Raw genomic sequence first — 14212 nt, forward strand, 5'->3', positions numbered from 1 at the left:
GCCTATTTTGTCATGTATAACCCACTATGTATTGCATCAGCTACGACGCTCACAGAAACAAGGCAGTCACAATGTACGCTATCAGCAGCTTGTTCAAAGTAGTGATATTTAGGATACTTAGATTAACATGGGGAGGGGGAGATGTAGGGTACGGCGCTCGGAAGATCTCGCGATGTACGGGAAGAATAGGGAACTAAGGCATATGCCATATTAGGTAAAGAGCAACGCTTATTGGCTATATAGGCATGCTTCCGCCTTTGCTACCTTTATAAGATCCAGCCTGCGTATATTAAACGCCATTTGCAGCATCCTCATATTGGTGTCTGTGCTCTTTGGCCCAGGCACGGGTTGGACGTGCCTGGCCGCCTCGGTAGACGGAGTCGATTGCCAATGTCAGGCAACACCTGGGGAATACCAAAACACCACAAGTTTCCCTGGGTATCACGCCATTGCCTCCCCTTCAAAACATCTATGCCTAGGAGATTCATCTCAAAAGATCCTATGGCCACCAGGGTGTTGACGGGATCTTCCTCTCCTGGTAACCATAGTGTCACTGAAGTCATAGGCACCGACTGTGTTTTCCCCAAGGCATTTAAAACAATTAGATTTCTAGATGGAATCGAGATTCCACATTGTTCTGCTTCGGTCCGCATTAGCGCAGTAATTTGTGCTCCAGTATCAATTAAAAAAGTTACTGGTCTTTTCCTTGGTCCTAACAAACATCCATCCTCCGCCTCCCCCCTCACCCTCAGGGGGCGGAGGGATTAGTTTCCTGCAGTTATCTCCTTCTCAAGGTCTATTAAGGGGGGGGCATTGGGAGTTGGCATGAAAACAGCCCTTTTCCCTGACCATTCCTGCACTATTCATTCTTAATTTTTTGGTCGAGAGTCCATCCATCAAATCCTGGAGAATACCTTTCTGAAGACCTAGCAGCCACAGCCCCTGTCGAGTTAGGGGTTTCTCTCTCCCGGAATTATGATCTTGGATTGACCCCAAGTCTTGGCACTTCCTGGAGGGTGATTGCCTCCCACTAACCCGTTCTGCAGCTCGTAGGACCCTAGTTTCAGTTCTTTGGGGCAGTCCAGCAACAGGGCCGTATTTTCTCCCAAAATTAATCAACTCCTGGGCTACCTCCCGCCATGTCCATACTTTCCTCCCTGGCCGCTCATAGTCAGGGGTCACTATCCCCTCCAGAGCAGCCATAATTCTTTCTCCATCGGGGATGTTCTGAACCCTCCCTTGTAATTGAATCCCAATGGGTTTCAGGGAGTCAGGAAGTCCTCGTATCAGGGGAGTCATCCTCTCTGGGTCCACAGGCAGTATCATTGGGGAACCCTGGCTGGGCTTCAGCTCCTGATCATACATCATCTGGAGACAGGCTGCCTTTTGCACACTTTCCACTAACTGATCCACTGTGACTGTTATGGCAAGGGGATCTCCCCTCTCCAAGGGGTTCAGCCCTCTGGCCCACTATGCAGCTCTCTGAGTCAATGACCATGGGGCTCAGCGGTCGCCTGTGGTCAGAAACACACCCGGACCCCAATATCCTTCTGCTTCTTTCTCTGACAACAAGATTCCATCCCTTCCTGAGAAAGACACGCTCCACACATATTCTGTCTCTGATTCTTTTGCAACTATTGCAAAATCTTTTCTCAGCTTTGCTAATTCAGTTGCAGTGAATGGGACTTCCTTGGTGATAACCTGAGGACGGTCATCACTATCGTCCTCATACACATACTCTGTTTTAATCAGCGGACACATATGGGAGGGGCTTTATGCAGCTTCTTTGACCTTCTGCAAACTTCCCTGGGGATAAATTTGCTGTATCCTTTTCTCTGCACACATCATTCCTACTTCTGACGGTGCATCTCCTTCCCTCAAAAGTTGATTCCTCAACTCTTGCTTTAATATCATATTTAGGTTCCTTTCCTCCTCCAACAATTGTTTGTTCTCCTTTAACTGTTCCTGCAGGGCATTTACTGCCACTTGCAGGGAGTCTATCAGAGTATCAGATTGACAAAACTTCTGCTTTCTCTCTTCCACCGCAGCTGCCAGGCTCGCTCCCAGCACTGCACAAATTATAGCTTTTCCCTTCCCCCTCTTAACCTTAGCTTCTTTCTGCAATACTCTTATCCTATCTACCACACTCTGTGGTTGAAACCAATGGTTCTTTGCCCAATCTTGTCCCTCCGGTGAGGGGCGAGATCGGTGCGCCTCTAAAAGATCATACAAGTTCTCAATTCCTCCAACCCGGGAGGGAACATTATCACAAGGGGGATAAAGAAGGGGGAGATGTGGAGGCATAGTACCTTGTCAGTAGATAATAGGTGCCTTGTTAGTAGATAGTTAATCGCAAAAACACCTTAGCAGTGCACGGTTGATGGGCTGACCCGCAAGGACTAATGTCTTATCCGCAAGGAACAAGGCAAGAAAAGGAGGAGGACTACAACCACATGTGGAATGTCTTGTTAGCAGATAAGGAACAGAGCAAGGAGAAGAAGATAACCACAACTGCACGTCTGGCAAGATGCTGATTGATTATAATTTTAGGAACACTTGTGTTAAAAGAGTATAAAAAGGAGATGGTTTGAGAATAAAGTTGTCTCACTCTGCATCCCAGACTGAGTCCGTTCTTTCGCAAGGTGCAACAAATGGCGCCCAACGTGGGGCTCGAAGACTAGCTGTCTCTTGGCTGCACCGCCCAGCTGAACTCCCGGGATTCACGCTGAAAGGAAGCGTAAGGATCACGCTGAAAGGAAGCGTCCTTTGTGTGCACACCAACACCTCTTGAAAGGAAAGAGGTAAGCAGCTGGGGACTATGGGGCTACACTTAACGAAGGAACAAAAAGATGTTTTAGAAGTCTTTTCTAAGATCTTAAAACAACAGGGCAAGAAATTAGATGAGGAAGATCTACAAAAGGTTGTTGCATGGGCTTCTAAAAATGATCCCTCCGTGAACAGTAAGAACATATTTGATAAGGAGAAGTGGGACCAAATTGGGGTCCGATTATGGGACTGTGCCACTCGCGGTGATAAGGCTGCTGATGGCCTGTTGCCACAATGGCGAGTTGTATTCGAAACGCTGAAATCTCACAGTGGGCCGCAGTTGAACACAAATGACGGAGTCGAGGCTCCTGCCATCCCCTCCGCGCCTCCATTACCTCAATCATGTCCTGATGAGAATCAGGAAACAAAATGCGCTGCAAAAGCCTTCACAGTACAGTCACCTGATGACCAGGACGATGATCCTTTTGACCTGGGTCCTATTAACCCTGAGAAGGAACCAGACCTATACTCCCTGGATCTGCATGATAAATGGGCTTCAGTAAAACGAGGAGCAAAACAGGCGGGGGATGTGGGCATGTTGAAAGCCTTCCCCGTTATCTATGCGCCAGACCAGAATCCGCGCTGGGAAGGATTGTCATACAATCTTATTAAGGATGTGTGGCGCACGGTGACAGATCATGGCCTTGGCGCACCATATACCACCCACCTTATACAAACTCTTTGTGATTCTTCGGTTTTTACTCCTCACGATTTTAAAACTTTGTTTCACCTGATTATGACTGATATGCAATATACGATGTGGGAGTCAAAAATGAGACAGCTTGCTCGAGCACAGGGGGAGGAAAACCAGCGCCAGTCAAAAAGAGGTCCATTACGGGCTGTTACTGTGGACGTGCTAATGGGGGAGGGTGACAACAGTGCCACAACAGCACAAGCAGGAATTCCCCCTGAGGGCCTGCAGCAAGTTAAGGCACTTGCTCTCCGCGCCCTTAAGGCCGTCCCGGAGGCTGGTAAACGACAGCCTTTTGCTACCATAAGACAAGATGCGAATGAGCCTTACATGAAGTTTTTAGATAGGCTTAATGAGGCTCTGGAGAAGCAAATTGATAATGAACAAGCACGAAGCTACATTTTTAAACAACTAGCAATTGAGAATGCTAACCCTGATTGCCAGAGAGTTTTGCGAACACTAAAGGATCCTACTATTGATGACATGCTGAAGGCGTGCATTAACGTCGGCTCTAAACTGTATGAATGTTCTTTGATGGCCGAGACGTTTGCAACAATGTCTATGAAAACTCCATGCTTTGCTTGTGGCCAATTTGGTCATATCCGTAAATACTGTCCAAAAACGCAAGCAAACAGAGGAGTGCCTGGAATATGTCCGCGCTGTCACAAAGGACGACACTATGTTAATCAGTGTCGATCGAAATTTGATAAGGAAGGTCGACTGCTAGCCCCTTCGGGGAACTTCAAGCGGAGCGCGGCAAGGGGTCGCGCCATGACAGCAAATCACCCCTCAGAGCGGACTCACCAGGAAGCAGCCGCCGCTTGTGTGCCAGCACAAGCGGCAGCGCCGGTGTGGACCTGGCCACCACAATAGAAGTGCTAATTACTGATACATCAGTTGTGCTAATTCCAACTGGTGTCCATGGCCCCCTGGGGCGAGGAATGGCAGCACTATTGATTGGGCGATCTTCAACAACCAGACAAGGGCTGTTTGTGTTACCTGCAGTTATCAATGCAGATTTCAAAGGAGAAATAAAGATAACGGTATGGACTCTGATACCCCCCTGTACTGTGCCAGCGGGAAGCCGAATAGCACAATTAGTATACTTTTTACCACAGACACCAAATGCTGCAAAAACTAAATGCGGCATAGGCTCTTTTGGGTCTACGGGACAACCAGAGATTTTCTGGACTCAACAGATAACTATGAATCATCCACAGATATCCTGTACACTACAATCAGGAGTGATAAAGTTTAATGCACAAGGAATTTTAGATAGCGGAGCGGACGTTACAGTCATCGCTGCCTCGCAATGGCCAAACAGTTTACCCCTAGTGAATGCGCATACATCGCTTTCGGGAATTGGTGGGCAGAGTACCCCAATGCAAAGCGAAAGACTGATAAATATTATTGGTCCGGAAGGGAGAACCGCAACCATTAGACCATTTATATTGCCTGGATCCGTTACCCTGTGGGGGAGAGACTGTTTGAGTCAATGGGGCATGCAGTTAAGTACGGATTTTTCTTAGGGGCTACTATCCAGCAGCAGGTCCAACCCTTGATCTGGAAAACAGACAAGCCCGTATGGGTGGATCAGTGGCCCCTTCCACGAAATAAACTGCTGCAGTTACACAAGTTAGTAGATGAACAATTGCAAGCTGGACATATAGTTCCTACTACAAGCCCCTGGAATACACCAGTTTTTGTAATTCAAAAGAAAAATAATTCCTGGAGATTGTTACATGACCTTAGAAAAATCAATGAGGCCATTGAAGATATGGGAGCCTTACAGCCTCAACTCCCTTCTCCAGCGATGTTACCTCAAACATGGACTTTGATCATAATAGATTTGAAAGACTGTTTCTTTACCATTCCACTTGCACCACAGGATGCACCTCGGTTTGCATTTTCTGTACCTTCCATCAATGCTATGGAACCCCATAACAGATATCATTGGAAAGTTTTGCCACAAGGCATGAAAAATAGTCCTACATTATGTCAACAATTTGTGGCAGCGGTCTTAAGTCCAGTACGGAAGTATTTCGACAACGTCCTCATCTATCACTATATGGATGACATATTGATTGCTGCAGAGCAAAAGGAAACGGCACAAGAGGCTCTGCGTCAGATTACGCGAGCAGCATCGGCTGCAGGATTAAAAATTGCAGAAGATAAAGTACAGGAAACTCCGCCTTGGCGATGTTTAGGATGGAGAATTTCTGATCATCAAATTCGACCACAATTATTGACTCTAAAAACAGACATAAAGACTTTAAATGGTCTTCAAAAACTTTTGGGAACTATTAACTGGATCCGTCCCTCCCTAGGGATTTCCACGGAGGAATTACATCCTCTATTTAAGCTTTTAGAAGGAGATACGAGTTTAACATCCCCAAGGAAGCTTACCCCTCCCGCGCAAGCTGCACTTGACAAAGTTGTGAACAAATTAACCACTCAGACTGTTCACAGACGAAAGCAGAACTATCCTATCAGTCTTTTTGTTTTTTATTCTAGCTTCCAACCTTATGGCCTATTAGCACAATGGATACCACAGGACGCATGTCCGTTAATAATCTTAGAATGGGTGTTTCTACCTCATAATTTTGGCAAAACTGTCACCACTGCTATTGATATGATCGCGATTGTTATTCAAAAAGGAAGAGAGCGTTTGATGTTTCTAGATGGCACAGAGCCTGATATTATTTATTTACCGCTCAGTACAAAACAATTAACCTTTCTGACTCACCAGTCTTTTGTTTTTCAGTGTGCCTTGGCAGATTATCCAGGACAAATAAGTATCCACTTTCCAGGACATAAAATCATACAGTCTTTTAACTCTCTTTCTCTATTACCTGTTTTCCATTTGAGCCTTATGCCAATACCTGATGCTCTTACAGTATTTACTGATGGCTCAGGTAGGACAGGGCGTGCAGTTGTATTGTGGAAAAATGATGAAGGGCACTGGGAGAGCGACGTACATGTTGTCACAGGCTCACCACAGATAGTGGAATTATCAGCGGTCGTCCGCGTTTTTACGCGATGGCCCTCTGCAGTTAACATTATAACAGACTCTGCCTATGTCGCAAGGTTAGTCTCTAGATTAGAACACTCCTTTTTAAAAGAGGTTTCAAACGAGACTCTCTTTGCGCTTCTCTGGAAGCTCAGATGGCTATTAAACAGAAGGATTTATCCGTACTTTATCCAACATGTACGCTCGCACACCTCACTGCCTGGACCTATTAGCGAAGGTAATGCTCAAGCAGATAGCGCAGGAGCTGTAGTTCTGCCAGATCGCTTTGCACAAGCACGTTTGTCGCATGACTTTTATCACCAAAATGCAAAAGCGTTACAGAAGTCGTTCCAATTGACTCAGGAACAAGCTAGACAAATCATACAGTCCTGCCCAGACTGCCAGCGCATTTTACCAGTACCATCCATTGGAGTAAACCCTCGGGGTCTTTCTGCGCTTGAAATTTGGCAATCAGATGTAACGCATATCCCTGAATTTGGCAGATATAAATATGTGCATGTTTCTGTTGATACCTTCTCATCCTGTATCTATGCTTCTGTACATACAGGTGAGAAGGCCAAAGATGTATGTCGACACTTTATGATGGCCTTTGCAATGTTGGGAGTGCCTAAAACTATAAAAACTGACAATGGTCCAGCTTATATAGCACAAAAAACGCAAATATTCTTTCAACAATGGGGAATCCAACATATCACTGGTATCCCCCATTCACCCACAGGCCAAATGATTATTGAGCATACACATGGCACCCTTAAGAATATGCTACAAAAACAAAAAAAGGGGAGCGTAGGGTTATCCCCACAGGAACGCATAGCAAAAGCTTGCTATGTGTTGAATTTTTTAAATCACTGGACAGAAGAGGGACCCCCTATATACCGACATTTTGATTCACACAGACAACACAAAGTTCAGGAAAAAGCCCAGGTTGTAGCCAAAAACCCACAGACGAATCAGTGGGAAGGGCCTTTTCCTTTAATAACCTGGGGTAGAGGATATGCTTGTGTTTCTACAGGCACAGGGCCAAGATGGGTACCTGCTCGATGGATCAAGCCTTTCTTATCACAATCATCATCATCATCTGCACCTTGACATCACCCACACCGCAGTGGATGCCACCCCAGCCTAAAACTAACATATGGGTAACTCTGGCCAATCAAACGGGACAGGACACGTTATGTTTGTCATTATCTAGTCCAGGAAATCCTTTTGTAACCTGTCTGGTAGGACAACCTGTTGATGATTGGCAGGTTCCCCTCGAAAGGCGTCCATACATAAGTGATAAACCAACTGACATAGTTGATAAGTGGAATAATTGGATCCCATGGTTTCCAAAAATAAATATAGAGCCACAAGAGCTAGATTTGTTAGGATCAGTAAAAATGGATTATTGTGTGTATCTTAACTATACAGATGGGTGGGCTAACTGGAAAGAAGTATCCCCTCCTCTCCCAGGATACAAAAGACGAGATCCAAAGGATCCGGAGCCACATAAAATACAATGGCTGAATGCTACCCTACCGGAGTATAGAAATGCCATTGCATGGTGCAACTATACTGCCGCAAAATTAACCTTATCTGGTAGATACCCACTCAAATTACCAAAGGGCCTATTTCTAATTTGTGGAGATCGTGCCTGGCCTGGTATCCCCTCTCGCGCATGCGGAGGACCATGCAGCATTGGAAGGCTGACTCTATTAACACCCAACATTTCAATGATTAATAACCATAGAAAACGCCCCAAGCGAGCCATACACGCTTTTCAATCTGAGTGTGATGACCAAGTAACATTTTGGAACACTGCAGAAATCGTATCAGCATCTATATTTACACCCGGGGTAGCATCAGGGAAAGCGTTAGTAACCTTAAATAGGCTTGGTTGCTGGCTGGCAAAACAGACTAATGCTACTTCCCTGGCACTGAGTGGGCTATTGCTAGATGTTAATTCTGTTAGGCATGCTTCACTTCAAAATAGAGCTGCTATAGACTTTTTGTTATTAGCACAAGGCCATGGGTGTCAGGATTTTGATGGACTTTGTTGCATGAATTTATCTGACCATTCAGAATCCATCCATAAAAGCATTGAAAATTTACAAAAAGGAGTGCAGAAGTTACGTCAAGACGATGGTTTCAATATTTTTGGGAATCTTTTGGGGAATTTAGGATTAGCTGCGTGGATTAAGGGATCATTGCAAATAGGTTTGATGTGCTTGATAATCTTTGTTTGCCTTTTAATTTGTATCCCATGTTTGTTAAAAACAATTCAGTATTTAATAGACCGTGCCTTGAAACAAGCATTCTTCATAAATAAAGAAGGGGGAGATCTGGGGATCTCAAGGACAGGCTCGAGAGTATTGGTGGAGTGACCTTGGGAAAAGGACACTGTTATGCTTGTTGGAATCAAACCATGGGAGTAAATGCAACAAACTAAACAATCTTTTGCTTAGCTATGTTAATGCAAAGTTTCTAATTGTTGTTCTACCTGTATTTTGTACTAACTGTATTTTGCTTATTGTTAGTGTATCTATCTGCTTTGTTTCTTATCATGTGTTCAACGATTGATTGATTGATCCTTTAACCAAGTTATGGCTGTTCAGCTAAAAACAGCTATGGCAATACAACAAACAAATAAAGAAGGGGGAGATGTGGAGGCATAGTACCTTGTCAGTAGATAATAGGTGCCTTGTTAGTAGATAGTTAATCGCAAGAACGCCTTAGCAGTGCACGGTTGATGGGCTGACCCGCAAGGACTAATGTCTTATCCGCAAGGAACAAGGCAAGAAAAGGAGGAGGACTACAACCACATGTGGAATGTCTTGTTAGCAGATAAGGAACAGAGCAAGGAGAAGAAGATAACCACAACTGCACATCTGGCAAGATGCTGATTGATTATAATTTTAGGAACACTTGTGTTAAAAGAGTATAAAAAGGAGATGGTTTGAGAATAAAGTTGTCTCACTCTGCATCCCAGACTGAGTCCGTTCTTTCGCAAGGTGCAACATCACAACACCAAAAGTTTTCCTACAAAGGGATTATCATCCTGAGAGGGTCACACCTTAATATCCAAGTTTCCCCTATGCACTCCCAGGAGACCACAGTTTATACTAACACAAAAGTTTCACAACAAGGTAGCAGGGCACTCTCGTCTCCAGGGATCCTGTCTGTGACGCCAATAAAAAAGTCTCGATCCAGTGTCAGGGGAGATTTCAATACGATCCCAAGAGCGAGATGAAGACACAAATGGGGTCAAATGCCATACAACCTTGTTAGCTTTATTCTCATAAGCACAAATAGGACGGAGAGAAGAAGAAGAGAAAAGGAAAGAAAGATAAGCAAGCAAGCAAGCAGGAGAGATGCCACAAGATTATCGTTACCACCACCAGTCCGGCTAAGTGTCGCTGGCTCCACTTCGGTGCAGGTACAGGCGTCTCGGTGCAGGTGATGTTCTGCGACAGAAGGTGGTGCACGCTGGGGAGGGGAATATGTGTTCCTTTTATGTCCCCCTTCTCAAAGAGTCCTCCGATTTTCTCGAAGTTTTCTGGTACGTGTTTTTTGTGTGGTACGGGATGTGTGCTTTTGTATTCCGCTTCACCCCCGATTCGCATGTAAACTGCTCTGGTGGGCACTGCTGAGGATGTCTTTGTTCAGGTCTGATCAGCTGTTCAGGTCTCAGCTGTTCAGAGCTGATCTTCCAAGGCCAAGTAGATAGCTGCTATTACAGTCTTCCCAGAGATAAGATGCCAGGGTTATGAGGGGTAAATGGTGAGAGACCTTCCCAGAGATAAGATGCCAGGACATTGTCCAGGTAAATGGTGTGTCAACAATGTCAAACACTACCCATAACAGTCTCTTACACTCACTTACCGCCACACTAATGATGGTGGTTGGCCCCCATCCAGCTCCTCCTGGATAACTATAAGACAAGCATGCCAGATGCTTAAGGCAGAGGCCATGAAGATTGCTATATTTACAACAGCCGTTGTTACACGGGATGCGAAACAAGTATACTCAGTATACATGGATGTAGATGTTTTGATGAAACTGTTTGTTAGAACAATGAACGACAATAATTTTCCATCCTTATCTCCTGGTTTCACTCTCAGAACAGTGGATAAAAATATAATTGAATTCTTCTTATTGGGGTTATTTCACAGGTCCTAGTATTTTTCAGGGCTCATGAAGAAAAGATTGGTTTGAAAAGCTGGAAGAAGACATATTCCATGTTCAATCATTGGGACAGCTCTGTTGTTTAGATTCTTGCTAGTGCCTCCTGATGCTCTGCTTGAAACTAGCCTAGAAGGTGAGGGTTTGGATGGATAGGATGCTGTGAAGGAAGATTTGTTCCCTGTATATCTGTTCCGGATTGGCACGAAATTCGGCAATAATCAGCCAGAACGAGGTGACTACATCGAGCATTTATTCGGGTGAAAGCACATAAAAGAAGCAAAGCATGGATAACTACTCACAAGGTGATACCTGCCAGCCGGATACTGCACCCGAACATCCTCTCAAGCTGGCAGATCAGAGAGAGAGTTGCTGACCGGCTCCCGCGGAGACAGCGTAGGCTTCAGAGTTAGGAGTTTCTCCTCCCCCCGCTCTCTCCGCACTGTCCACTTTTATGCCCGGTGCATCCTGGCACGTAGGGACAGTACGACTCAGGAGGCAGGCCGGGGGATGGACAATCTCTGCCTCGAGTTGTGCAACTCTCCCCCCTGGGTTCACAGGCGCGCATGCCGGTCAGGGGTCCCAGCCCTCAATTTGAGGGTCCTGCCTTCCTCCTCTTCTTCCTCATTTCCGGGTGTTTGGCCTCCAAAGCTAGTTTGGAGGACGTCTGTGGTTAAGTTGGCTACAAGCCCGGCTGAGCGGCTGCCTTCAACAGGTTTCTGGAGGGGGCTGCCTGTGAACCTGGCTGAGCAGCTGCCTCCATGCTCCTTATTGCTCAGCCTAGGCAGGCAAACATCTTCTTTCTCAAGGTCTGGCCTCTGCTTCCCACAGGAGATTTTTATGACTCTACAGATCATAGAAATTTCCATCTGCAATACAACATCATAGAGTAGTTGATGTGTACTATATCAAACAAACATTTTTGTACTCATTTAAAGCCTTTTCTGGTATATATTTTTTTTAACCTTATGACAGTCCTATTATATTTATGGTACCACAGTTATTTAGAACACAACACAAAAATGACAATTTCAGACTGAGTGCACACACACTATGGGTCTCTCATCTGATATTAGATCATCCAGGGTCACCCCGAAAAACTTTATTTGCTGTTTCATAAGCGACTGCTAGAGGATCAAAGATCTATGTGTGATTCGCCATGTCAAGTCACTCTTGGATGTTTCAGATAAATGAATAAAATCACATCAGGGATAATTTAGTCCTAATATCATCCACAGATGATAACCATATACCATCCTCATAGCTATTATGGCATGATACAAAAAATCACAGCTATTAATAACCTTCTTTATCATCTGCACACCCCACAGTTAATTTTGTATTATAATGAAGAAAACAGCTACTAAATGTCGGTGCCTTCTTCTGCATATTCACCATGAACCGGGATCTGTCCTTGTACCTTAATCTAGTTTCGTACATCCTAAGGTTGAGTCCTAAAACATTAAACATACAGAATATTTTAAATATAATCTCAATAAATGCTTTATTTTTAGAAGTGGAGTCTATTATTTTAAGCAGCATTTGTCCTCATTTCCTAATAGTTTCTCCACGCCATGATAGTGTGATATAGTCTTAATTTTCTGGAAACTAGAATGCTTGAAGTGCAAGATATGCTCAGCATTGGGATACCAAGGGAATGGTTTCCCTGGCAACAGCAAGCGCATAAAAAGTATTCAGAGCAGACCCCGTTTCTCCTCTGTTTTAAGCCTCCACTGATAGGGGAATCAAATCTAGTTCAGATTTTTTTTATTTAAGGTCAACTGCAGGGCACAAGCACAAGAATGCGCTTTATTGCATTTTGCCACCTTGTGGAGCAAACCTGCAGTTCCCGCTGCTGCTGTGCCTGCTTAGAAAGGATCCTTAATGAAAGCTGTAAAAAGAGAGAATAAACGATGACTGAAATAATGGTGCTTAGTTTCAAATAATGAGTTTTCTAAGGTCAGTTTTAAAATAAGCCAGACGGATGGTGGAATTCAGGCCATGACTCTGTGTGTGCTTGGCTCTGATTCAGCGAGACACTTAGACATGTGTCTACCTTCAGTCTGGGGAGCAGACACTTTGATTTAAAATGCAGAACCTCCATGTTTTAGGCATTTGGACCATCCCATAGAAACTGGATGCATACAGCAACAGCTTGCTGAACCACGGCTCATGTGGTCTCACTTTAGGGTCACTCAGATATTGCTGCATTTCCTTCTTTCCTAAAACAGGCTTGACCAGTTCCTACTGCAAAGCTCCCTTTGAGCGAGCACAATAAAACTGAAATTTATCTTCAGTGTACCTTTGTTTTGCCTGTGCTGACATTTTCAAGTGAGGACATGTGTGTTTAATTTGCCCGCAGTTTGAAATGTTTCTCTAGCAGTGCTTTTTGCATGTAAAGAAAGAGGTTTTAAACTCTAGACTGAAAGATTTGGGGGTCTGACCTGTCTGTTAAGAACATGGTATTACTCCCTAAATTTTCATGGAGCAGCAAAAAATATGAGTATTTGATTCCTTTGATACAATAAAATCAGTTTGGTTTAGAGTGTCTTTGCAATTTCCCTTTTCCTTTGTATGCTTGCCCAGTATTAATATTCTCCCACTGCATTAGCTTTCCTTTACCCTAACTCGATCAATTAAAAATATCCTTTTTATCCCTCACCATTTCTCAAATATTTTGCACTGTCCTGTAATTTCATACTCCTAAAGCCTCCCAGCCTCCTGCATTAGCTTGCTTGAGGTTTTGTGATAGGAATGAAAAGGGGAAGAGTGACTCATCATTCAAGCAGGATAGAATTCACCCAGAAATATTTGACCAGGAATACATTTAGTGATCAAAATCAAATTGTCCTTCCTGCAAAAATAAATAAATAAATAAATAAATAAATGCAGTTGCACAGGCAGAAAAGAAAAAGAAATAGTAAGATCATGAAATCATGTCCAGATTTTTCAAGTCTTTCCTATAGCATACTGGGCTTCGATTCTCAACAAGAATGGTCAGATTTTGTTGTTCTGTGTGCTTTCATGAAGGTGAAAAAGAAAACAAAACCAAGGAGGAACCTGGGCAAGATATGATGACCTAACTGTGGCTTTCCAAAATTGCCATAAATACTTGAAATTTGCTTATCATGGTGAAGTAACTTCCAGGGGAGCTAGCTGCTCTCTGTCTTCTGTAGAAATCCTCAGTTGGTGCTCTCAGGTCCCAGGGCTGTGCAACCTCCCCTGCTGGGCAGCAAGACCATTGAGCGTCCGTCACTCACCTGCCTTGTGCTCTCAAAGCCACTCATGCTTATTTTTCTGCCTTTAAATGCTGCTCTTGTTCTTCAGAAATTTATGCCTTTTAGTGTGAGGGATAGCCAAATTGATGGATTTCAGCTGCTTGCAACATCCAACATCCAGGAAGGTTTCCTGTAGTGTGCAAATCCAGCTCAAATCTTTGTGGTCCAAATAAAATTCCTCAAGCAGAGTCCTCTCCACCTTTTTTTTCCATTGAAGAGTTTTGC

At 44.2% G+C, this 14212-nt stretch overlaps 1 protein-coding gene and 1 pseudogene across 1 annotated transcript; one reads left to right on the forward strand and one right to left on the reverse strand.

Moving 5' to 3' along the window:
* Positions 1-789: 789 nt before the first annotated feature.
* Positions 790-13996, reverse strand: LOC148591374 (uncharacterized; annotated as a pseudogene).
* LOC148591375 (syncytin-2-like) lies at positions 7658-8911 on the forward strand. The gene has a single exon (XM_088537685.1). It carries the CDS (start codon positions 7658-7660, stop codon positions 8909-8911), a length of 1254 nt encoding a protein of 417 aa, XP_088393811.1.
* Positions 13997-14212: the final 216 nt, after the last annotated feature.

Source organism: Tinamus guttatus, unplaced genomic scaffold, assembly GCF_059628265.1.
Source record: "Tinamus guttatus ecotype Peru unplaced genomic scaffold, ASM5962826v1 Tinamus_guttatus_pri_ptg000847l, whole genome shotgun sequence".
NCBI lineage: Eukaryota > Metazoa > Chordata > Aves > Tinamiformes > Tinamidae > Tinamus > Tinamus guttatus.